Below are 27,450 nucleotides of genomic sequence, written 5' to 3' on the forward strand. Positions count from 1 at the left end.
TGCCCTGCTTGTTCGGAGTTCCCACGCTCTCACCTTCTCACCCTTATTTTTATTCCTTTGCCCAGGTGGCCTCCTGCGCCTGGAGTAATGGCTGCCTCTTCCCTGACTGGTCAGCTTGTTTCCATTCCTCACCTGGTTCAGGCAACACGGCCCACTTCCTCCCTGTCCTCTCGGTGGGAACTTCACGCTCACTAAGGGAGGCAGCACCTCACTGTTTTACTTACGTTAGTAATGTCACAGGAGTGAGCGGTAGGAAATCAGGGATCATATCTTTTAAACTTATTTTTCCATTCAGAATCTTATTTTTTTCTTCTTCCATTCTTACTGCACCAGCTGGCATAATTGTAGACATTTAGTAAACTCTGAAAAAACAAGGAATTTATAATTAAATGAGTGATTTTTTTTTCTTGGCTAAGACATGAATTTCAAAATTCAGATCCCATGACAAGAATTTACCTTCTATAGCAGCTAACAGTTTATAAATACTTCGCAGGGACTGATGTGAACACTTTAATATATTTACTTATTTAATCTCCACAGTAGTGAGTAGGTACTATTACCCTTATTTTATAGATGAAAGAACATAGTCGTAATTTTACTGAGTGATACAGCTAATAAGAGAGACAGACCTGGGATTTGAACGCAGAAAAATCTAGCTCCACAGCTCAAGTTCTTAACCACTATTTCTCACTGGCTCAAGAGCACAGCTCTTAAAAATATTGTTACCTGATTTCATCCTCACAACATTGCACAAGATAGATGGCCTGAATACTTCCAAAATATCAATGTAAGGAAATCACACACAAAGGCAACTGCTCCAAATTAAAGGACAATAAAGAGACATTACTAAATTCAAAATATGATTCTTGATGGAATCTGGGCCAGAAAAAAAAAAACCTATAATGGACTTTACCAGGATAATTGGGCAAAATTGAATATGATAAATATATGAAACTAGATAATCTGACTGTATCAGTGTCAAACAGGCAGATTATTGGCATCTCCATTTACAAGAGACAGAATCAGAGAGAGTTTACTACAAGTTCTCATAGCTAACAGGTGGCAGACTTGAAACCCCAAGCCAGCTGTCTTTTCCAGCCCCCACATTTCAGCACTGGTGGCCAGTCAGTCCTCCTCCATACACTTATTGGTTCTCAAAGTCTAGGATGTTCTGATAGGATCTGGTTCTCAGTAGAAAGACCTTTAGTGTTATTTTCACTCTAGCAGCCCACTAACATATCTTAGACAACCCAGGCAACAGATTTCCCTGTTACATGAAAAATGAGGTGACAGTATTTATATTACTATTTTTTTAAGTTTCTTTTTTTCTTTTTCTTTTTTTAAATTGATTTCAGAGAGGGAGAGAGATAGAAAGATCAAGAATGAGAGACAATCATTGATCTGCTACCTTCTGCACACCCCCTACTGGGGACTGAGCCTGCAAGCTGGGCATGAGGCCTTGGACCAGAATCGAACCCGGGATGCTACAGTCCAAAGGCCAATGCTCTATCCAGTGAGCCAAACTGGCTAGGCTAGTATTTATGTTCCTAAGGATTATGGAATCTGTGTTTCCTTTCCCATACCTCCCATTAATTTTTTTGTTATTGTTAATCCTTACCCAAGGATATTTTTCCCATTGATTTTAGAGCGAGTAGAAGGGAATGAGGGAGGGGAAGCGAGAGAGAAAAAGCAAACAAACACATGGATGATAGAGACACATTGATTGGTTGCCTCCCACACAGCCCCAAGTGGGGCTGGGGATCCAACCTACAACCAAGGTGCCCTTGACCAGGAATTGAACCCAAAACCCTTCAGTGTGCAGAGCAATACTAACCACTGAGCAATACAGGCCAGGACTCCATTAATTTTTAAAAATATAAACAGGAAATCACTAGGAAAATATTAACTTTTGATAGTAATATATTATACTAGGACAGCTCATGTCCCCAAGTGTACAAGTGATTATTTTAATAAATTTTATTTTTTATTTATTTTAAAAATATTTTATTGTCAATATATATATATATATATATATATATATATATATATTGGTTGATTGATTGATTGAGTGATTTTTCTTACAGAGAGGAAGAGAGAGATATAGAGAGCTAGAAACATCTATGAGATAGAAACATCGACCAGCTGCCTCTTGCACACCCCCTACTGGGGATGTGCCCGCAACCAATGTACATGCCCTTGACCGGAATCTAACCTGGGACCTTTCAGTCCGCAGACCCAGGCTCTACTGCTGAGCCAAACCGGTTTCGGCTATTTTAATAAATTTTAGGGGATAAAGGATAAACAGAATTGTTTAAATTATTATAATTAACATTTATTGAGAGTTTATTTGATGTCAGGCACTATATTTAATCAATTCTATAAGTATTATTATACTGTCTCTCGTATTGATGAGAAAACTGAAACTTGAGAGGGAAGGTGACTTACCTCAAAATAATTGAACTCATTAAATGGTGGAGTCAGAACTTGAATCTAGGTCCACTGACTCCAGAACTAGTTTCTGCCTAAATGGAAATCTGCTCTGTCTTGCTATCCTATATATATATATATATATATATATATATATATATATATATATATATATATATATATTGATTGTTTACAAAGAAGAAGAGAGAGGGATAGTCAGAAACATCGATGAGAGAGAATCATCCATTAGCTGCCTCCTGCATACCTCCCACTGGGGATGTGCCCGCAACCAAAGTACATGCCCTTGACCAGAATCGAACCTGGGACCTTTCAGTCTGCAGACCGACAATCTATCCACTGAGCCAAACTAGTTTTGGCATGCCTTATCTTTTTTTGCTCTTTTGTTCTGAGTCCATGAAAGTCAAGCTTTCTTCTGATGATCAATAGAATGTTCATAACCCCCATACATCTCCTGCAATATATTTTTAATTATGAGTCCATTTCTACAAAGGCCAGAGTTAAGTTGGAAAAGCCATTTCTTTTAAAGTTTCTTTTATTTCCCAAATGATCACTGGGGAATCTTTGGTACAAAGTTTGAGTAAAGCATTTTTGTGCTATTAGGTAATGAGAATAGGGAGAAGATGCGCCTTAATCACCTAAAAAGTTACAATTTAAAAAAATATATATTTTATTGATTTTTCACAGAGAGGAAGAGAGAGGGATAGAGAGTTAGAAACATCGATGAGAGAGAATCATCGATCAGCTGCCTCTTGCACTGGGATGTGCCCGCAACCAAGGTACATGCCCTCAACCGGAATCGAACCTGGGACCTTTCAGTCTGCAGGCCAATGCTCTATCCACTGAGCCAAACCGGTCCCGGCAAAACTTAAAATTTTGAATTCTAAAACATTTGAGTTTCAAATATTAAGTTTTACAGGTGACTTGATTAGGAAAAGTTGCTTATTTGGCTTTGAATAAAGCAGATCTCTTTATTTTAAGCTGTTTCTGTTCAGTCATATCCAAGGGACCTCAGAGCGAAATCTAACTTCCCCTGGAGTGAGGCCAGGAAGTTGTTTTGGACAATCATTCATTAACACATCAGTGAGCACTTTAGAGCAGCAGTGGAGGGAAATCCCAGAGCCAGTTGGGAATATGTTCTCAGAGATAAGGAGAAGAGTCTGAGAAAGCTGAGATTTGGAGTTGAAAAAGGTTACATGTTGTATACCTGAAACCGACACAAAATAATATTGAATGTAAACTATAATTGAAAAATTAAATATTAAAAAAAAATAAAGAAATTGTAAAGACAAAGGTTACAGAAAGATGGAAGATAATACAAAGGAAAAGAGAAGGAAGACAGCAGGCAGCCCAGAAGAATGCTTAAGGAAGAGTAAAGAAGGCATTCATGTTATAGCTGGAATGAGGGCAGATTAGGTTTTAAAGAAAAAAAAGCTCCAAATCTGGCTGATTATTAAGCAAAAAAGAAATTATATTAACAGCTGGAAGTTTTTCTTTAAAAACCAGTAAAATAGAATGAATACAAAAACATTAAAATGCAATATTTTAAAAATTAAAGAGATAAATGCAAAAAAAAAGTTGGAGGAGGGGGAAGACAAAGAAGAAGAGGAAGAGAAGAAAGATAAATTGCGAGCCAATATATGTAGATAAAATGACAGAATTTGAAAAACCAAAATTTAACAACCACTAATGTAAAAGTTTATTCAGAAAGGAGCATCAATATAGATGCTAAAACCAATGGGTGAAAAACTGTGGAAGAACAGGATATTAATATCTCAAATAACCGACTTATTATTAGTTTACTAATTAATTACAAAGGGCAAGCATACCTTTACAATAGAGAAACCTAGCAGGCAAATTTTGCATCACCAATAATTTAATGAACTGACACTACATGCATCCTGATGTGGTGCATTTGAAAGGTTCAATATCACCTACGTAATATTCTTTTTAAATTCTATTTATTTTTAAATATTTTTTATTGATTTTAGAGAGGAAGGGAGAGGGGGAGAGAGATAGATACATCAATGATGATAGAGAATCATTAATCGGCTGCCTCCTGCACATCCCACACTGGGTATCAAGCCAGAAACCTGGGCATGTGCCCTGCCGACCTGAAATCAAACCATGACCTTCTGGCTCATAGGTTGAGGCTGAACCAACTGAGCCATGCCAGCCGGACTTACAGGTAATATTCTTGCTAAAAAAACTCACCTGAATCTCATCATGAAGAAAGAATCAGACAAATTCAAATTGCACAAGATGAATGATGGCCTGCACTCTTAATTAAAGAGCATAAATGTCATTAAAAGACACACACATATGAGGGCCAGTTCTAAATTAAAGGAAACTAAAAAGACATGACAATTAAATGTGATGTACAAGTCTTGATTGAAATCTAGATGAGAAAACAACAAAAACCTGTACTGGATATTATTGGGGCAGTTGGGAATTTGAATATGGACTGGATATTAGATAATATAATTATATTTATATAAAAGTAATAATGGTTTTGAGGTTTTGAAAGAGAATATCTTAGTTTTTAGGAGACACATTAAGAGGTAAAATGTCATGATCTCTAATTTATTTCCAAAAGATTTAGTAAAAATAAATATCTATCTAGTATATAAAAGGCTAAGCAACCAGCCAACCTGCCGGCTGGTAGCTATGATGCACACTGACCACCAGGGGGCAGACGTTCAGCACAGGAGCTGCCGAGCAACAGCAACTTTGCAGAGTGCCCTCTTGCACTCCGGGACCCCTTGGGGGATTTTGGACTGCCAGTTTCAGCCCAATTCTCTGCATTTTAGGCCTGCTCACTCTGCAGACGCCCAGGAGCGGCTGGCTAGGGAGGATCCATGGAAGGTTGGCTCCAGGGCATGTCCAACCTATCCCTCCCAGTCCTGCCCCACCAGCCACCTTCTAATTAATTTACTTTTTTTTTTCTTTTTTAGAAAAATATATTTTATTAATTTTTCACAGAGAGGAAGAGAGAGGGATAGAGAGTTAGAAACATCGATGAGAAAGAATCATCGATCAGCTGCCTCTTGCACACCTCCTACTAGGGATGTGCTCACAACCAAGGTACATGCCCTTGACCGGAATTGAACCTGGGGCCTTTCAGTCTTCAGGCCAACACTCTATCCACTGAACCAAACTGGTTTTGGTATCCACTGAACCAAACCAGTTTCGGCTAATTAATTTACTTTCAATGTGCATGACTATGTGCACCAGCCATCTAGTAAAAATAAATATCTAAATATAAAAGGCTAATATGCTAAGTGTCTGACCCTCTGACCTGTTGCTATGATGCACACTGACCACCAGGGGGCAGACACTCAATGCAGGAGCTGCCAAGCTGCAGTGACTTTACAGCAGTGGTTCTTCGGTGATGCACCCCAAAATCAGAGAGGAGGGAGCCTGATTCTTCACAGGGCCACATGATTCTACCTTTAGCCGTGGGTTATGTTGTTGCTGGGGCTCTCTCAGCCCAGAATCTGGTTTACTGTACTCACCCTGTATGACAGCAACTTTGCAGAGTGCCCTCTTGTACCCTTGGGGGATGTGGAAGAGCTAGTTTCGGCCTGATCCCCGAAGGTCAGGCCGAGGGACCATACCTGACAGAGGGACCCTGTAGACACTGGAGAGGGACTGTGGGAGGTTGGCTCCAGGGCCTGTCCATCCCATCTCACCCAGTTTCACCCATCCGGCCACCTTCTAATTAATTTCCTTTCAATGTGCATGAATCCTTCAGAGCTGTAGACCATTAGGTGTCAGTGTCTATTCTGCTCACTGACTGCGGAGAAGCTCTCTCCAGCACTGCTCAGCAAAACCACATGGTCACTGCTTCCTCATCACCGCACCTTTTCATTCCATTTCCCCAGTTTCCTTGCATTATTATAGTGTCACTGGTTTTTAAGAGCTTATTTATCACTAAAGATGTTAACCATTTCTCATGCATTGCAAATGAAATACCATGTTTTTGTTACTATTTTACTCTTGTGTTTTAGTTTTTGGTTGTATCAAACTTGTGTGTTAAATATAATCATATACTGTTTTAAAATAAATTAAAAAATTTTAAAAATGTGCACAAATCCATGCACTGGGTCACTAGATAATAAATAAATGGATATATAGAGAGATAAAGCAAATGTAGCAAAATGACATGTTAGTGAACCTATATGAAGGGTATATGGTTATATGGGTATATGTTATAATATTTTTAAACTTTTCTGAAGTTTGAAACATTTCAAAATTAAAATATAAATAAATAACATGTTTTGCTTTAGCTGTTTAGATTCAGCCCTTTTTTGAGACAAGGAAATGGTCTCGTGGACTCTGTGTTTCCTTAATTGATTTTAGGACTCCATTATAATGCTTCAGAAAATTCCCAAGTGCATGTTAATAAACACCACCTAGGATATAAAAGCATTTCCAGGGGCCAGACTTAGATAGGGGCTAAGCCTCTGTCCAAGGATCTAAGACAAAACAAACAAAATATGCTAGGGGAGATAACCTACAGAGCTACACATAGAGTCAGTTTTTCAGGGGCTGACCATATTTTGTAAGAGACTAATCCTGCCATTTGAAGAGAAAGATACCTGGAATGGGAAGGACTTCTTAAAACCACTTTCTATGATACCTAATTGTCTTCACTTATAAGGAGGGGTGGCATAACATTAAAAAAAAATACTTCCTTAAAGCAAGTAATTTTAATTTGTCCTAATTTTAAAAATTAATCTGTTTCATAGTATGTTTAAGAACAGCAAATGGCATCTTGAACTTCAACAGTAACATGGAGTCAGCCTTAGCTGGTTTTGCTCAGTGTATAGAGCAGACTGAAAGGTCCTGGGTTTGATTTTGGTCAAGGGCATGTACCTTGGTTGCAGACTCCTCCCTTGTCTGGGACCTGGTCAGGGCTCATCAATGTGTTTCACTCACATCAATGTTTCTCTCTGTCTTTCCTTCTCTCTTCCACTCTCCCTAAAAATCAATGGAAAAATATCCTCAGGTGAGGATTAACAAAAATAAAAAATAAAGATACAACCCAGAAACAGTCAAATAGAAGAAATGCACGGGGCAAGGTATGGGAGGAAGAGGGGTCATCCCTGCCCTCTCTGGGGTCACCACCCTAGCACCCCAGAGTGTTCCCCACACCCCCAAAATAATACGGAGTCACAATACTGAGAAAGGTAAGTAAGAATCACTGGCATAAGGACACCATAGTGAAATCATTCATTCATTTGTTCTTTAAAGACATCTATTATATTATTTCTACTGAGTAGCCTGGACCATGCCAGACATTGGAGAACAAAGTACAATACAGTAAGTGTTTAACTGAAAAGTAAGACAGACATATTATGAAACAACCAGAAAACCTTCATTGATGCTCTTTAAACATACATGCTTAAGGCTGTTCAAATGAGTTGTGGAACATTGTTATTCTAGTCAAGGACAACACTTGGGCTCTGCTGACTTAAGGCTGACCCATCTTTATGCATATTGTTTCTCTTAGGGAGGTACTTAGAGATATGGGACTATGCTTAATCTGTTGTTCTAGTTTAAAATGCTCTATTACTCTCTTTTCTAAAGATTAAGCTTGAGTATTCCATCGTGTAAATGTACCACAGCTTTTTTATCCACTCGTCTGCTCATGAACAAAATAGATACTGATACATAGAACCATGGAACAGACTGATTCCACTCAGAAACAATCAAATAAAAGAAATGCATGGGGAGGCAGAGGGGTCACCCTGCAGTGATACTCATCCGCTCATGAACAAAATAGATACAGACCATAGAACCAAGGGGTGATATCTGTAATTTCAGAGGGAAGGCAGGGGTGAGGGTGGGTGGGTGGGGAGAGATTCACTGGGGAATTTAAATGCATACTAGAGATCCAGTGCATGCCATTTTTGCACTGGGGTGGGGGGGAGTCTCCCAGCTTGGGGGGTGGTCCCCCAGCTTGGCCTGCACCCTCTTGCGAGGAGTGGGCCTAGGCCGGCAGTTGGACATCCCCAAGGGATCCTTAGCACTGCTACAAAGGTGGGAGAGGCTCCTGCCACTGCTGCTGTGCCCGGCTTGTGGTGCTCCCCTGTGGGAGTGCACTGAACACCAGGGGGCAGCTCCTACATTGAGCAACTGCCCCCTGGTGGTCAGTGCAAGTCATAGCAACCAGTCATTCCACCGTTTGGTCGATTTGCATATTAAGGTTTTATTATATAGCATTAGAGGCCTGATGCATGAAGATTCATGCAAGAATAAGCCTTCCTTACCCTAGTTGCCGGCACCACCTTTGCCCCAGCCCGGAGTCTTCTTTCTGCTTTCACTTCGCCTGGAGCTGCCTTTCCACCTTTTCATGCTGCCCAGAGGCCCAGAGTGGCTGGGGTGATGCAGAATGCCTGCATTGTCACTGTGGCGATGATGCAAACATCCTGCCCCATCCGCTCTGTGATTGTGTATGCAAATTAATCCGACATATTTGTTGGGTTAATTTACATATTCACTCCTGATTGGCTGGTGGACATCATGAAGGTAGGGTCAATTTGCATCTTTCCCTTTTATTAGTGTAGATATGCATACCCATGAATACAATCAATAGTGTGGTAAAGGCTTGGAAGGGGCAGGTGCAGGGTGAAGGTAGTCAACGGGGAAGGGGGAACAGGGGGTGATATCTGTAATATTTTCAACAATAAAGATAAATTTTTAAAAAGATTAAGCTGCCAACACCGGTTTGGCTCAGTGGATAGAGCGTCAGCCTGCGGACTAAAGGGTCCCAGGTTCGATTCCGGTCAGGGGCATGTACCTTGGTTGCGGGCACATCCCCAGTGAGGGTTGTGCGGGAGGCAGCTGGTCGATGATTCTCTCTCATCGATGTTTCTAACTCTCTATCCCTCTCTGTAAAATATCAATTAAAAAATAAATAAATAAATAAAATAAAAAAGATTAAGCTGTGAGTGCAGCCAAGAGACATAGGGTGATTATGAACCTTCCATAGAACCCTGGTGCTTAGTGGATTCTCTCTAATCAGACAACACTGTATGTCAGCACTTTAGATGAGCTGCTACAGTAATACACAATGGCTTATGTACTTCTCTGTGTGCATGGGGAAGCTTAGACTGTACGATGTCCTGGGATAGTGATGGTGTTGAGGCTAGGCTGGGAAATGACTTGCAATAGTTGCAAAAATATCCCCTTGACTTTGGTCCCTTGTGGTGTACCCATGTTCCTACTTGAATCTTCTTATTTCTTTCTTACCCAAAGCACCTGCTATTCTTGTCTTTCTGGGAGTTTGTGCCCCCCCCCCCCTTTATTTGAACAGCCTTGGCCCTGAGCATGTATAGAAAAAAGGAAATGTGTTAGCTATGTGTGAGGTGAATAGCCAGGGAGTATGCGGGTGAGGGGAGAGAGGATCGCTTCACGAATTTAAAAATGAAATGTTATCAGGTACTAAATCTGTGATCCTGACTCAGTTAGCCTGCTCCTCTTCTGAGAGAGGTTTCTACTTACCTGGTTTTGGCCTGGCTGGATTGAGGTTATTCTGAGAGCTCAAATCTCTCCAGCCTTGCACAAGTGGTGTAGACATGGAGAGATTCTTGTGGAATCTAAGTGACTGTGACAGTCCAGGGGCAACACACAGAGGCACATGCTCATTATGTACAGCCAGTGGAATTATCTGTCTCCAGGGGGACATGTTTCATTGTGCATTAGCTTCCAGCCGCTCCTTCCTCCCTATTCCTCTGAATCACTGTCCTTCTGAGTCTTCTTTCTCACTCTCTGACCCCCCTTTACACTCCACCTCTGCCCATCAGTGTCTCCATCCATCTTTTCTGCCTGCCCGTGCCTCCCTCTCCACTTTGCTCAATCTTATTTTTGCTGTCCATGAGTTGCTTTTATATTTGTCTCTCATTTGTCTCTTGTTTTCTCACTTTCTCAGTCTGTGTTTCTCTCTGTAACACCAGCTTTTCTGGGTTCCCAGGAGCAAGTGATAACCTTTTCTTGTTATATTAAAGTCCATAAGCACACTTGGTTTATTGATTGACTGGTTTTTATTTAAATTCTACGGAGGAAAGAAAAGGGGATTTTTATAAAGTGAGAGAATTTTTTATAAAGAAATAAAACAAAGGGAGATTAGAAAGAAGAGGCAGCCTGAGAGGATGGTAGAGGTGAGTAGGGGGAAGCATCAGAAAAGATTGAATCCACATGATGTCTGATGTCCTATCAAATAACCTAGTCAGATATTCATGGCTGATGACAGCTAAATATGGACTATAAAGTGTTAAGATCAGTGAGGCTTGACACCTAACTTAGACAAGAGCTTCAGGGAGAAATGAGCTGGGTTAAATAAACCCAAGAAGCTGATTTGTGTAGAATTTCTTCTGCCTGACCTACTAACAGCTGTGAATGGGATATTTTAGAAATTTTTATTTTTTATTTTTATTTTTATTTAAATGCTTCAGTGGGGCATAGCCCCTGGAAGCAAGAACTTGGCTGAGGCCCAGCCTGGGGAGCACTGCAGGAATTCAGGCGGTCAGCTGCCACGTGGGAGTGTGGGAGTGGGATCGAGGGGGTGGCCTGGTCAGGCGGGAAGTGGCAGCAGCTGCTGACCAGGGCAGTTCCCATTGCTGTGTTTGCTCTCCTCTTGCTCACTATAATTAAAACTTTCCCAATATGATTCTGGCTTCCTGAAGGGAAACTAGAATTAAAAAGCAAACAAACCAGCAGAGATGCTTGGTTGCAATATACGTATATTTTAAACCATAAAGCACTTGGTCGTGTGTTGAGGTCACTGATGTTGGTCAGTTTCACGGGAACTAATTTTTTGCTGTAGCCCTGGCAAACAAACAAAAATAACAGAAAATACAAAATCTAATTGTATTCACCAAATGAGATAGGCTCACGCCTCATGTGAATTCTTCATTGACCCAATCACCCTCTTTACTTCTGAGACAAGGAACACGCTCCCGTTTCTCTCCACTTTTTTTTCACCTTCCTCCCTTTTCATCCCACCTCTTCCCTGACAGACAACATAGAATCCATGGACCAGAAGAAATGTTGTTTTATTCCCCCTCGAAGGATATAACCTTCCACTCCCCACGTAGCTTTGACAGTTTTCTCATTTGCTTGCTGAGGAGGATATCAAGAGACGTTGACCTTCTGATTTTGCCTAAAGAGGGAACAATCAGCGACTATTATGCTCCAGTTCCCGATTCACTTTCACTGTGACCTTCCTCCCCGCTCCCCACGTCCTCACCTACCTGTCACCTTCCCTCATGAGCATTCTACTCACCCTCCAGCCCCCTTCCCTGGTGTGGAGGTTCTTCCACCCGCAGCATTCCCTGCTAGCAAGAGAAAGCACGGGGCCCCTAGGAGTGTTTGCTCCCGATTTGATTAGATTAGTCCCATCAGCAGGAAGAATTAGATTTTGGTGTTACTGTGCTATCTGTGGAAGGAGAAGATATTGTCAGACATCACTTAAAGAGCCCTGTCCCTTGGATGCCTGGGAACTGCCGAGAGAAATTAATCTTCTAGCTATTTAAGGCAATTTCTTTTCCATCATCCTTTGTCAAGAGGATTGCATTGGGAAATTGAATCTGATGGGAGTCCCTGAACTGGTACACTCCACTCAACAGCATCTCTCCAACCCTACTTGGCATCCATCATCCCACACAAGCAGAGACATACATTGCTGCAAAGCCAACTTCCCAGCAGTCCCCAGCAACAAGAAACCACACTGCACACGGGAATAGGATTGGGCCTAGTCTTGCAGTTTTCCTCTACCTCTTCTCTACTCTCTTTCCAAAAAACCTACCACAAATTGATCTATTCCATTAAGTGAGTCTTCCTTTTATCTAAGATCCAGGAGAGGACAGAAGCAGGGAGATGCCAGAGCAGAACATGGTACTGTTGCTTATGCTTTTTCTTGCCTGAACATAAGACTCAGCTAGTGAAGAGCAGGTGTTTAAACACCCAAATCACTGCCAAAGCCAAGGGTGAGACAGAAACAGGGCAAGAGCAACATTGCTTTAAGACCATCTTTCTCCAGACTGACTTTTTGACCAGGGACTAAGAGCCTAGGGCATTTTATGCTCTCTGGGGTCATAAAGAATTACAATCTTCAACTTTCTTTTCACCCTTAAGGTTATTTTCAGGGCAGGTATTTTTCAGACTGTGTTCCTTGGTCCCTGGCTGGTGTAACCCACTGGTTATAGCATAGTCCCGTGCACTGAAGGGCTGCAGGTTCAATTCCTGGGCAGGGCATGTAACCAGGTTGTGGGTTTGATACCCTGGGGCACATGTGTAAGGCAACCAATAAATGTTTCTCTCTCTCTGGAATCAATGGAAAACTTATCCTCAGCTAAGTATTAAAAAAAAAATACTTGTATTCCTTGGGGCTTTAAGAAGTGCCAAGGGGAGAGATGCAAATCAAAACAACAATGTGGTACCATCTCACACCTGTCAGAACGGCCAACATCAACAAATCAACAAATGACAAGTGTTGGAGAGGTTGCGGAGAAAAAGGAACCCTCGTGCACTGCTGGTGGGAATGCAGACTGGTGCAACCACTGTGGAGAATAGTGTGGAGTTTCCTCAAAAAACGGAAAATGGAACTCCCATTTGACCCAGTAATCCCACTCCTAGGAATATATCCCAAGAAACTAGAAACACCAATCAGAAAGGATATATGCACCCCTATGTTCATAGCAGCACAATCTACAATAGCCAGAATTTGGAAACAGCCTAGGTGCCCGTCAGCAGATGATTGGATCAAAAAACCATGGTACATCTACACAATGGAATACTATGCTGCCATAAAAAAGGAATTCTCATCATTTGCAGCAACCTGGATGGAATTGGAGAACATCATGCTGAGTGAAATAAGCCAATCAATGAAAGAGAAACACCACATGACCTCACTCATTTATGGATAATAAAGAACATTATAAACTGATGAACCAAAAGTTAGATATAGAGTAAAGCAACAAGCAGACTGTCAAATTACAGCAGATAGGGTAGGAAGATCTGGGGGAGATAATAGATCAATCAAAGGACTTGTATACATGCATATAAGTACAATCAATGGACATAAAACTCTGGGGAGGGATGGTATGTATGGGAGGGGGGGCAATGTTAAAATATGTACACAGATAATAATTTAATTTAAAAAATATTAAAAAAAATCAATAAAATATTTTTAAAAAGTGCCAAGGGAGTATGTATATCTATGGTGGGTGGAGGTGGAGAGGGAGTGTTGTAGCTCCAGGGGCGGAGAAGTTCAATGGTTGAGGTTCTGGACCCCTCAGTTCTATTTCAACCTGATTTAATTTTTCAGATGTTGGGATTTCTCATGAATTTCTTTAAAAATATATTTTTTTACAGAGAGGAAGAGATAGGGACAGAGAGTTAGAAACATCAATGAGAGAGAATCATCAATCAGCTGCCTCTTGCACACCCCCCACTGGGTATGTGCCCGCAACCAAGGTACATGCCCTTGACCGGAATTGAATCCGGGACCTTTCAGTCCAGAGGCCGACGCTCTATCCACTAAGCCAAACCGGTTTCGGCTCTCATGAATTTTTTTTAAAGAAAGGTTCTAATTTTTTAAAAAGATCTGCATCCCAGCCAGTGTGGCTCAGTGGTTGAGCACTGACCCATGTACTAAGAGGTCACCTGTTCAATTTTCGGTCAGGCACACGTCTGGGTTTCAGGGTTGATCCCAGGTGGGAGGTATACAGAAGGCAGCTGACCAATGATATTTCTCTCACAAATGTTTCTCTTTCTCCCTCTCCCTTCCTCTCTCTAAAACCAATAAAAACATATTTAAGATCTGCAAAAACAGTGTCCGAAGTGAGAGGATGACTGTACCTCTGCCTCTCACACAGTTCGCCACTGGCCAATGGCTTCTCCCTGCTTTGCCCACAGAGCCGGTCCGGGTCCATGCTGGCAGCTCCCCGGCTCCAGAAATCGAGGCCCTTTTCAGCAAAATGAATCTCCTTAGGCACGAGAGTCATTTGTTTTCCAAACTCCCTTCTCCAATCTCACTAATTCCCAATTTCCCTGCATTTGACAAATGGAATTAACAAGCCTCGATCAGCTCCTGGCGGACAGCCCTCATTAATCAGTAAGTCGACTGCATAGTCTGAGGGAAGGTGCAGAAAGGAGAGGGAGCCATAGCACAGGGAAGCTTTACCCTATTTCTATGAATGACCCCTCCCAAAGCATGACACCCAGTTGTCACCAACCACTTTCTTCACTTTTGCTAAATACAAAGCAGAATTGTTTATGCCTTCCTCTCCTGTCAACCTCCACCTTTCCTGTCTATGCCTTCTCTTTAACAGAAGGTCTTGCCATCTGCTGCCACCACTAGCCTGGGAAGCCCCTCTCGGAGCTGGATGTGATGAATCAGCCATGTCTCTGCTTCTTCCCCACCCACGTGTCCCAGTGACAGTTCTGTACTGCTTCCTGCCCTGGAGAATATAAGCCACCATCATCCCTCTGTCCCCAACACATACGCACTGTAGGGTTAGCAAGCTTGTGGTCACTACTGCTTTTTGTCTTCTCTTTTCCTGGGGTCCAAGCTCTCCCTTCTCAATTGGTTTAAAATTCAAGATTAACCTTCTTCGCCTTTGTGCTCTGCATGTAACACAGTCCCCCCTCCCTCACCCCAGAGTGAGCGCCTCTGCAGTTCTGCCTGGTACAGCCCTGTGCATCTTTCTACCTCATCAACTTTTCATCTTTGCAAACGGAATCGGGAAGTCTCTCCCTCCTCCCTGCTCCTCTCTCCTTCTCCTTTGTTATTAGCTTCATAAGTGGGGACATTAATGCATCCACTGACAATGTTTTCACACCACTGTTTCCGGTAATTACAGTCACTTCCCTCCCACTGTCCTGGCTTATTTGACTGTAAAGTGCTTAGAGGAGGGATGGGGTGGAAAAAAGACACAACACAGACTGAGGTCCAGTAGTGTAATGTTAACATCCAAGAAAGGAAAACCAATCTTCACCTCCACAACAGCTCATTAACAACTGTAACAACGGAGGTCAATGCACCAGAGCTTAAAAAAAAATCAATACAATTGGGGACCCCTCCACTATAGAATGGGGAGTTGTACCCATATTACCAACAACAGTCACCCCAAACACAAGTAGCTACATCCACCCTCCTTCAGGGGGTAGATCCAGTGTACTTGTCATGTAAATCAGCCACATTATCACTGGAGACTCGGATCCAGCCATCCTCACGGACATGGTAGAGGTTGACTGAACCTCCTGAGTAGGCATCTCTGTAGGTGGCTTGGTAGATGGCTCGACGGGCCAGATCATAGGCCTCTTCCACCTCTAGGTCATAGGAGTAACCCCGGTCCATGACCCCATATGCATACACAGAGCCAGAACCTACAGAGAAGGTGACCCCCGAGATCCGGTTTCCTTCACTGTCCACGTAGTAGAGGCCTGGAAAGAGAGATGAGGTTAGCAGGAAAACAAATGGCCACCCCTTTTGACATCTAATTCACCCTCCAAGGCAACAGATCTCCATCACTCTTGAAACCCCAGGGAGACCAGCAGAAATATAAGAAAAAAGCACTACTATAAAATAGCTTTTAAAAAAAGGCTGGAGGAATCAAATTAAATATTAAGACTCCGGAATTCTATAACATACCAACCCATCTCACCTCATATTGTAGTAACCACCTTCTGTCCTCTCTGTATAATCAAAAAGCAAGTATAATTTAAACGACTTAGGTTTCAAACACAGAACTTCTGTGCGAGATAGTATTTAAAACAATCCTTGCCCTCAAAGTTTAGACTATCTGGGGCACAAGAACTACATCATACAGTAGAGAATAAAGCCCAGAGTTCCAAATCACTTCCCACTGTGGTAGCCACTAGCCACATGTGACTACCGAGCATTTGAAATGAAGATAGAATCACGTCAGGCAATGATATTTTGGATCTATTGGATTAAATAAAATATTCTATGAAAATTTATTTATTTTTAATTTTTTAAATGTGGCTACTATAAAGTTTAAATTACATACATGGCTCATATTTTATTTCTACTGGACAGTACTGGTATAGATGAAGGTTTGGCCAGGCCAACTGTCTGTTTTTATAAATAAAGTTTTATTGGAATACAAACACAATCAACCCTCTATGACTGCTTTTGCTCTAAAGAAGGACAGTTAGCCGGGACCGGTTTGGCTCAGTGGATAGAGCGTCAGCCTGCGGACTGAAAGGTCTCGGGTTCGATTCCGGGCAAGGGCATGTACCTTGGTTGTGGGCATATCCCCAGTAGGGGGCGTGCAAGAGGCAGCTGATCGATGGTTCTCTCTCATCAATGTTTCTAACTCTCTATCCCTCTCCCTCTCTGTGAAAAATCAATAAAATAAAATTTAAAAAAAAGAAAAAAGAAAAAATGATGAAAATCTGGACATGTTTGTATTAAAAAAATAAATAAATAAAGAAGGACAGTTAAGTAGTTGAGACAAGGACCATATTGACTGCAAACCTGAAAAAGTTAGCTGACCTCTCATATAGATAAAAACTTAAGACAGAGATTTAATAAAATTTTTTATCAATTCCAGCTGCCTTTGTCACCATGTTCAGATTCAAACATCTTGTCCTCAAATACTGTCAATGTTCTCCATTATCTACCAAACTTCTCTCGTGTCTCACCAAGACACAATTTCTATTGTAATATCAAGTTCTGTTAATAGTTTCACTAGTCTTTTTTTTTTTTTTTTTTTTAATATATTTTTATTGATTTTGTACAGAGAAGGGAGATAGAGTTAGAAACATCGATGAGAGAGAGTCATCGATTAGCTGCCTCTTGCACACCCCCTACTGGGGATATGCCCGCAACCAAGGTACATGCCCTTGACCGGAATTGAACCCGGGACCCTTCAGTCCCCAAGCTGTCACTCTATCCATTGAGCCAAACCGGTCTTGGCAATAGTTTCACTAGTCTTTTTCCTATTTCAGTGGTTCTCAACTCTTACTTAGAATAACCTAAAGAAACTTTAAAAAAAATGCCTAGGACTTATTCAAGGTATTCTTTTCCAATTGGTATAGGGATGAGGGTTAAGCACAGGGCTTGTTTTTTAAATTCTTAGGCTGATGTAATGTAAGCCAGGTTGAGAATCACTGCTCTCATCGATTTTCAGGGTCAGATGGTTCTAATGTCCACCCCAATTTATCTCCTCGGTCCCACTGCCTCTACCTGGCTTAATGGGCTCACCATTTGATTCCAGTTTACCTTCCTGGCTTTATGGATCTCTACTCTTAAGTTCCAATTAAATTGGACTTCCAAGTACTTTCCCCCAGCCCTCATGCTTCTCCCTTCCTTTGTTCATTGTTTCCATCCTCTCATTTCCACATCTTAGAAAGTTGCTATCTGTTCATGAAATCTCCCCCAATTCCTCCTATCAGAAGTAATCATCTCCTCCTCAAAACATCAGCATTTATAAAATGGTATTCAGCCACAGCTGGTTTGGTGCAGTAGACAGGGCGTCGAGCCGCAGACTGAAGGGTCCCAGGCTCGATTATGTCAAGGGCATGTACCTCATTTGCAGCTCAATCCCTGGCCTTGGCTGGGTGTGTGTGGGAGGCAACAAATCGATATGTCTCTCTCACACTGATATTTCCTACTGTCTCTCCTTCTCCCTTCCTCTCTAAAAATCAATGGAAAAATATCCTCAGGTGAGGAAAACAAAGAAGAAAAAAGAAAAAATGGTATTCATCTCATTCAGCCTTGTATTAAGTAATCTATAATCCTTTCTCATACTTTTATTGATTCCAGAAAGAAAGGGAGATGGAGAGATAGATAAAAACATGATGAGAAAGAATCCTCGGTTGGCTGCCTCCTGCACACCCCACACTGGGGGTAGAATGTGCTCGGACTGGGAATTGAACATCCACCTTCTGATTCATAGGTCAATGCTCAACCACTGAGCCATGCCAGCTGGACTCAGTCTGCTTCTTGAAGCAAGGAGTTGACTTATCCTGAATGGGAACAGGCTGTCAGGAGGGCTTTGAGAAGGTACAATTTAAGTTATGTTTTAACTTTCTAGATTTTTCTTGCTAGCCAGCTTCTGTACACTGTTACACTATTTCCATCAGTTGAACAAACCAAACAGTTAAGGATTCAAAGCAGTATTTCCAAGGTGCTTCCCTAGATCATGCAAAATGTATTAACTGTTCTTGCACAACTTTCAAAGAGAAAAGTGTCTCAATTTCCAAAGTAACAAACTGAGCTTCTCTTTCACACCCACTTTATAATCTCATTCATCTCCATTGATATTCTCCAAAGCAAGTGAAAAAGTGGTGAGTATCCCATAGTTGTTGGACAAAGGAGAACTAGGCAGTTAGTAAGCAGGTGAATGAATTAAGCAAAAACAATAGGAGAAAAGAGTACCTATTTTTAAAAAATAGATTTTTATTGATTTTAGAGAAGGGAGAGGGATAGAGAGATTGAAACATCAATGATGAGAGAAAAATCATTGATTGGCTGCCTCCTGCAAGGCCCCTAGTGGGGGTTGAGCCCACAACCTGAGCATGTGCTCTTGACCGGAATCTAACACAGGACCCTTCAGTCCGCAGGCAGACAGCTCAATTCACTGAGCTAAACCAGCAAGGGCAAGAATAATTATTTTTAAGCATCAAGGAGGAAAATTACACAGAAGGTGACTAGCTGTATTCCAACTTGACTAAAGGAACATTCAAAACTAGATGAGCGTGGCTAAGTGGCTGAGCATCAACTTATGAACCACGAAGTCAAAGTTCAATTCCAAATCAGGACAAATGCCTGGGTTGCGGACTCTATCCCCAGTGTGTGGCATGCAACCGATCAATGATTCTTTCTTATCACTGATATGTTTTTTTCTCTCTGTCCCCTTCCTCTCTAAAATAAAAAAAATAAAAAAATTTTTTTTTTTAAACTGGCTGAAAAGAAGTTGACATCAGATACAAGGCTGAACTTCCTGGCCAAATTTTTATGCACTGGAAAGAAAACTAGGCTAAGGAATTTCTTTTCAGAGATGACAAAACAAGACCTAGGGTGAGTATATTAAGCAAGGAAAGAAGATGTACATGAAGGCCCCTTCTAGGCCAGAGTCCTAAAGGAAAAAAAGAAAGAGAAATGACTCACTTTGGAGCAGCTACTTCCTATATATTCAGGGTCCAATACAGTAACCCTAGCCACATATGTCTATTTAGCACTTGAAGTGGGGCTAACATCACTTGTGGAAATGATAATTTAGGTATTTTGGATTAAATAAGTTGTTAACTTAAAAGTCAGGTGTGGCTCACATTGTATTTTTATTAGATAACACTGACTAGATTTTTTATGTCTATTATTATGCACTTCAATTTTCAACTATACTCTTGGTAGGTCTTATTACTTTATGGGAGACAGAATAGAAGCAAAAATATTATGTGCCAAAAACTACATGCTTTATGTGTATTACTTCATGTAACAGATGATGAAACAGATCCTGAGAAAATAAGCAACCTGCCTAATGGGTAGTCAAAGACACAGCTAGTCTAACTCCATGCCCTTTTCCACACCACAGTGACTTCCTTTAACAAAGAGGATAGAGAAACTGATGGGCAGATCCCAGCAATGATCCAAAGCCTTTTCTTTCGCTCATCTGTTCACCCAGTCCCTCCTCTCTGTAGTGTCAGCCCAAGAATTATGAGATTAAAGCTTAACTCACCAGGGCCTCTCTTATCCCAGCCACAGATCATGGTGCCCATGGACAGCCCCATGCCTTTGTACTGATAAACCATGTTGGCAAGCAGTTTGGAGGCAGCTGCTACTGAGATGCGTTCCTTGTTTCGAAGCTCATAGATTCGACATTGCCGAGCCAATAGCCGCTCCCAGAAGCTGCAATCTGCGGCACCCCCAGCCATGGTGCCCAGCAGGTAGGGGTTGATCTCTATCACCTTCTTCACCGTCTGGGAGGCAATGTAGGCACCCGCTGTGGCCCGGGAGTCCGCTGCGACAATGACTCCATGTTTAAACTGTTAAGATCAGAGGAGAACACAAAGCAGGCCACGTCAGACCACAGAAACATCCCGACATTTCTTTTTGCATCCGTGCAAACCCAGTGCATCTCTTTCTGTCATTTTACACTTCACAACTTACCAGCAATTTTCAACCGGTGTGCCACAAGAAATTTTAAAACATGCAATACCTATTTGGTCAGGGGCACTGACATCTTTTCCCTTAGGTTGTCAAAAAATGACAACAGTCGAAATCGGTTTGGCTCAGTGGATAGAGCGTCGGCCTGCGGACTGAAAGGTCCCAGGTTCGATTCCGGTCAAGGGCATGTACCTTGGTTGCGGGCACATCCCAAGAGGCAGCTGATCGATGATTCTCTCTCATCGATGTTTCTAGCTCTCTATCCCTTTCCCTTCCTCTCTGTAAAAAAATCAATAAAATATATTTTAAAAAAATGACAACAGCCAACACAATAGTTGTCCAGTGTGAATGAATCAAAATTATACCTATTTTTTTGGATCACATATATAAAAAACATATATTTTGGTATGCCACATAATTTTAGTGCTCAGTTTATGTGTGCCATGAGATAAAAAAAAAGTTGAAAATCACTGCAATATACTTTTCCACATATTGTCACTTGAGCTTCACATCAGTACTGTGACATAGGTGTAAACAGTATTTCTCTCATTCTATAGATGAGGAAAAAGGCTTAATGAGATAGAATGACTGTCTAAGACCGTAGAGCTAGTTATTGCAAAGCTGGGCCAGGAATCTCAATAGTCTGGCCCCTAGTTCTGCAGCGCTCCCTCTCAAAATCCCCCTCTTGACATAACCCAGAGGGGCCGTTCCATTTCCAAAACCTTTGGTGAGTGGTTACAACCGCCTTCCCTCAGCCAAAGTTCCTTGCTGGGGCTGCCTCTCTTTTCAGGGAAGAATCAACCACAAGTGGCCAAGTAATCAACCTCCGCAGCCTCAGGGTCTTTCTCCTTCCAGCCCCAGCCCCAGTCCCAGCCCCAGCCTCAGCCCCCTGCCCCCATCCCCTAACCCCAGCCCCCAGCCCCCAAACCCCGGCCCCAGCCCCGAACCCAGCCTCAGCCCCCGGGCCCCAACCCCTACCCCAGCCTCCAAACCCCAGCCCCAGCACACCCCTCTCGGCCAGAGCGAGACCCGAGGCCTCCCGGGGCAATGAGACTGCCTAGGCGACCCGAGCCTCCGCCTGGGCCTCGCGACGCGGCCCCGGCGGGCTCCGGTCCGGGAAGGGCGCGGACGCGCGGGCCTCAGTCCGGCTCAGCGGCGGGGTCCGCACCTTGAAGGCCAGGGTGGTGGTTCCATGAAGTATTTCGATCCTCGGCTCCTCTGGGACACCCCAGCTAGGCGCGGCGAGGCTCAGCCCATCGCTGGGACTACCTGGACCCAGGTCCAACAGATCCGCACGACCCCCGAGCCCGAAGAACCCGTGCCGGTTCACCGGGACCGAGCCCTCCAACACACTGGCCAGCGCCATGTCTAGTGAGGGCAACAGGAACCGCCCCCGAGGACGCCTAGTAGATACCGGCCGGGCAACGTCTGACGTCACAGCTTCACTTCCTATTAACGCTCAGGGAGGAGCCATTTTAACTCCTGGCAATCACGCCTCCAAAGACTATTGTAGATCCAGATGCAGGGGACCATTTTCGCCGAGCGGCGGGGGAAAAATGGCTTCACTACCCTTAAATTCTAAAGGGATATATGCCTGCCATGTTAGGTTTTGTCATGCAAGCGGTGCTGGATTAGATTATCCTCAAATTCCTAGGGAGCGATCGGAAACGTCTACGTCGAGCGAGGGAAGCGCGGCCCGCCATCTTTGAGAAGGGCGTGACTGGAGGAAAATGGGTTTTGGAACCGTAGCTGCTGGCTGTCCCCGCCCAGCCAGGTGTCCAAGCAACACTTCCCGTCTCCGCTGCGTCAGCACCCTAGTAACGCCACTGACATTGAAAATGCCATTTTGTTTTACTGGATAAAATAATGATCTACTCTGAGGTCATTTTCCTACGAAGTTAGTTAAACCACCTTTGTTTGTGGTAAAAGTGCAACAAAAAGGAGGGGGAAAAAGAGAAAGGCGCAACAAAATAAAAGTGCTATACTTGTTTGATAGTGTTAAGCATCACATACCCAGGTTCTCTAACAGTAACCACTTAAAAAAAATGTTATTGATTTTTTACAGAGAGGAAGAGAGAGGGATAGAGAGTTAGAAACGTCGATGAGAATCATCCATCAGCTGCCTCTTGCACACCCGCCACTGTGGATGTGCCCGAAACCAAGGTACATGCCCTTGATCGGAATTGAACCTGGGACCTTTCAGTCCGCAGGCCTTCGCTCTATCCGCTGATCCAAACCAGTTTCGGCAGTAACCACTTTTTAAAATTTCATATTCTCTTTACTCCCACCCTCTGGTGGAAATTCTAATGAGTAATAAAATGCCTAAAAGGCATATGGAAGAATAAAGAAGGAAAAGCAAAGAGCTTAGCTAATCCACAAACTAAATCTTCATTTCATCTCCTGAATAACGGAGTCATTGACAGTCTCAGAGGCTGGAGAGAGTTGGGGCTCCATATTAGAAAAGAAGAAGGAGGAGGAGGAGGAGGAGGAGGGGGAGGAGGAGGAGGAGGAGGAGGAGGAGGAGGAGGAGGAGGAGGAGGAGGAGAAGGAGAAGGAAAAGAAGGAGAAGAAGAAAGGTCTATCAAGAGGTTCTCCTAACTTAAGGTTGTTAGAGGAGCTCTTTATTTGGGAATTTGGTAGTTAACTGTCTCTCCCTCTCCACCCACCTTCAGTTTCCAAGCCTTTTGGGAACCATACAAGGAAGTGGGCAAAGGTATGAAAGGTTGCCTCCCGCTTTATGGTTTTATGAAGTCAGTGTCTGGCGTTCCTTGTTGGATTCCAGCAGTAACACACATCAATACCTAAATTCCACTTTTCCTCTGATGCCCAACTCAGCCCCTTCCCTGCCCCAGCAAATTCTGCATGTGTTGTATTTTTAATGCTGAAATTTGGCAACTCTCCCCCACCTCCACCATCAGAATGTAAGAAGCAGAAGATCCTTATCTGCGTCTCACACTTGGATGGCATGGAGCAGGTATTATTTTGCAGTCACCTCTGTACTGCAACTAGTCCTCCTCCTGACTTCTCTCAATGGTTCTTTTACTCTGTCAGCAATAGCATTTGTACCTCTTTTAAAGCACATTCACATTTTACCTACTTTTAAGTTTACATTTATCTCCTACTGGATTGTGAGCTTTTAAAGACCGGTATTTCTTGCCGAAACCATTTGGCTCAGTGGATAGCACTTTGGCCTGCGGACTGAAGGGTCCCAGGTTCTATTCCCGTCAAGGGCATGTACCTTCGTTGCAGGCACATCTCCAGTAGGAGGTGTGCAGGAAGCAGCTGAACAATGTTTTTCTCTCATCGATGTTTCTAACTCTATCCCTCTCCCTTCCTCTCTGTAAAAAATCGATAAAATATATTAAAAAAAAAAAATAAAGACAGGCATTTCTCTGTTATTCATCTCTGTATCCACTGTGTACTTAATACGTTTGCCTAATGAGTACCTGAAAGCATGACAATAATGTTCTTCCAGTCACAGGCTTGACGTCCTGGCTCAGCTTTGGCAACTCCCTTTCCTTTCCTCCATAAACAGAAAGTTGCCAAGTCTTGATAATTCTTGCTCTACAGCACATGTGTCAAACACAAGGCCCGCGGGCCAAATCCGTTCCGCCAGGCCTTGCAATGTGGCCCGCACCGCGCTGTCATCACTGCACTCCGCTGCGTTTCCATCACAATGACAGTTTATGACTGTTCAGTAAACCATTCGGCCCGCGATTTAGGCTGGATTTTAGATTTTGGCCCCTTCTCTGATTGAGTTCGACACCCCTACTCTACAGTGTGTCCCACCTTCTTTCCATGGTAGCTAATACTTCCTTTGACTTGTCTCCTCACTCTTCAATCACTGAAATGTTCGCCTAACTGATTTTCTGGGCCCAAATATGTACTCTCTAATTCATTCTGCAGAACACCAGATAGATTTTCTAAAACAGAATCTTGATCTTATCACTTTGCCTGCTTAAAAATGTACTATGGCCTGGCTGGTGTGTCGCAGTGGTTGAACCAGGAGGTCACAATTTGATTCCAGGTCAGGACACATGCCTGTGTTGCAGTCTCAATCCCCAGTGTGGGGTGTGTAGGAGGCAGCCAATTGGTGATTCTCATCACTGCTGTTTCTATCTCTCTTGCCCTCTCCTTTTCACTCTGAAATCAATAAAAATATTTTTTTAAATTAAAAAATGTACTATGAAGTTTAATTTTTCAATATGGGACTCAAGGACTTTCATGATCAATTCGGAATTTACTTTATATTAGTTCTCTGTTCTACAGTCCATACTCATGGGGACCACAAAAGGGAAGTACAAATGATAAGAGCTGCTGTTGGGCCTGGCTGGCATAGCTCTGTGGTTGAGTGTCAATCCATGAACCAGGAGGTCATGGTTCAATTCCTGGTCAGGGCACATGCCTGGGTTGTGGGCTCAATCACCAATGTGGGGCATGTAGGAGGCAGCCGATCAATGATTTCCTCTCATCATTGATATTTCTATCTCTCTCTCTCCCTTCCTTCTAAAATATATATATATATATATATATATATATATATATATATATATATATATATATATATATTTTTATTATTATTATTTTTTTAAAGAGCTGCTGATGCCGAAACCGGTTTGGCTCCATGGATTGAGCATCGGCTTGGGGACTGAAGGGACCCGGGTTCGATTCCGGTCAAGGGCATGTACCTTGGTTGCGGGCATATCCCCAGTAGAGGGTATGCAAGAGGCAGCTGATCGATGACTCTCTCTCATTGATGTTTCTAGCTCTCTATCTTTCTCCCTTCCTCTCTGTACAAAATCAATAAAATATATTAAAAAAAAAAAAAAGAGCTGCTGATGGTAGGAATGTAAATAGAAACAGCACTATGGAAAACAATGTGAAGGTATCAAAAAATTTAAAAATATTAATACAACATATGATCCAGCAAACCTACATTTGGGTATTTATCTGAGGGAAATGAAGTCACTATCCTGTAGAGATATCTACACCCCAGTGTTCATTACAGTATCAATTCATAATAGCTAGGACCTGAAAACAACTATACTACATGTGAATATTACTCAGCCATAAAAAAGAAGGAAACTGCCATTTATGACAAGAATGAACCTTGAGAGCATTATAATAAACTAGAAGCCTGATGCACAAAATCTGTGCAAGAGTAGGCCTTCCTTCCCCCAGCTGCTGGCACTGGCTTCCCTCTGGCACCTGGGACCTGAGCTTCCCTGAGCTTCCCTCGGCTTTGTCTGGAAGGTCATTCAGAAGGATGTCTGGTCTAATTAGCACATTACATTTTTATTATTATAGATGGAATGCCAGAGAAAGACAATACTGTATACTCTTAGATGTATGTGAAATCTAACAAAGCTGAAGGCTAGAAACATAATAAAGTGCTGGTTGCCAGGGGCAAGGGTTAGAGAAATAGGGAGAAATTGGTCAACAGACACAAACTTCCAGTTATGAGAAGAATATGTTCTGGGGATCTAATATACAGCATGATGACTGTCTAATGACACTATATTGTATATTTGAAAGTTACAAAGAAAGTAGATCTTAAAATATTCTTATCATAACAATAACAAAAATAGCAATTCTTATCATAACAACAATAACAAAAATGTGCAGTGAAGTGTGTGTAGACTAAATTTATTGTGGTTATAATATTTTGCAATATCCTATCTAATAAAGAGGGAATATGCTAATTGACCCTCACACCATTGCAAAGAATATGGCACCCACAGCCAATAAGGAGGGAATATGCTAATTGATTGCCCTGCCCTCAAATATGGCGACACCCCCAGCCACAAGAGGGTGGTGCCCAGTCCTCTCAGCCTGGCTGGTGCGGCAAATGTGCTGGGCAGACCTGGCCTTGCCACGGGCCTCCCTCCAGAGTCCCCCAGTTCTCTTAGCCCCCAGACACCCAGGGCCAGCCTGAGGTGCAGGCAAGCCTTAGATGGCAGCTGCCCGAGGCTCAGGTAACCACATCACAGGCTTGCGCTGCCAGCAGTGGCAGCAGCAGAGGTGTGATGGATGCTTTGCCTTTCCCTGGTTGCTGGGTCTCCTCCCACCCCTGAAGGCTCTCAGACTGATAGAAGGGGCAGGCTGGGCTGAGGGACTGGGCCTCAAGTTTATATATAAAAAGTGTCCATCCGACCAGTAGCTATGACTACCAGAGAGGGCAGACGCTCAATGCAGGAACTGCCATGATGTGCACTGGCCATTTAAAAATAAATGGCTCCATGGACCTGGCAGTGACAAACTAATACTCAGCTTTCCCCAAGTGGGATACAGGCCCCGCCACCAACCTGGAGTGACACCCTACCAAATCACAGCCAATGCTGCCAAGATCCCATGGTGCAAAATGTGGCCCACAGCACAGCCCAGCCTGGAAATGGTCACTGTGGGCACTGGATAATGATGTCACATAGCAATGCTGGGCTTCCTCTCCCTAGTGACTAGCCTCCTTGAAGTTTCTTCAGTGCAGGAACCTGACTTGCTTTATAGCCAGGTGGAAACATTTACAGTTTAACCAAATGTTTGTGAAGTGTTTTCCCATGACTCATCTCATTTGGTCCTTACAGATATCCTGGAGTAGGTAGATAGGAAACTTGGTAGAATCCTATTTTCTTTTCATTAGCTGGAAAACGAAGATTTAGAAAGTTTAAAAACTTCACCTGACTGAAAAGAAGTAAGAAATGGTGTACCTTGAAAATGACTTCAGGTTTTCTCACTGTGCAGAATATAGTCAAACACTGCTGCAGTTAAATATTTTACTCTTTGTTCTCCCTGCATGATCTACAATAATAATCTGCTTCATGTTGATATTTACTGCTGTGTTGCTCACAATTATCTGAAGGAGAAGT

The 27,450-nt window shown here is 42.7% G+C and overlaps 1 protein-coding gene across 1 annotated transcript; it reads right to left on the reverse strand.

Annotated features, from left to right (window-relative positions):
- Window positions 1–15,397: 15,397 nt before the first annotated feature.
- PSMB5 (proteasome 20S subunit beta 5) lies at window positions 15,398–21,991 on the reverse strand. Its single transcript, XM_036448905.2, has 3 exons — window positions 21,756–21,991; window positions 20,160–20,466; window positions 15,398–15,897 (listed from the first exon to the last, which is right to left on the reverse strand). The coding sequence occupies exons 1-3, from the start codon at window positions 21,951–21,953 to the stop codon at window positions 15,611–15,613; spliced, it is 792 nt and encodes a 263-aa protein (XP_036304798.1). The 5' UTR covers window positions 21,954–21,991; the 3' UTR covers window positions 15,398–15,610.
- Between the last annotated feature and the right edge of the window lie 5,459 nt (window positions 21,992–27,450).

Source organism: Pipistrellus kuhlii, unplaced genomic scaffold, assembly GCF_014108245.1.
Source record: "Pipistrellus kuhlii isolate mPipKuh1 unplaced genomic scaffold, mPipKuh1.p scaffold_m20_p_1, whole genome shotgun sequence".
Classification (NCBI taxonomy): domain Eukaryota; kingdom Metazoa; phylum Chordata; class Mammalia; order Chiroptera; family Vespertilionidae; genus Pipistrellus; species Pipistrellus kuhlii.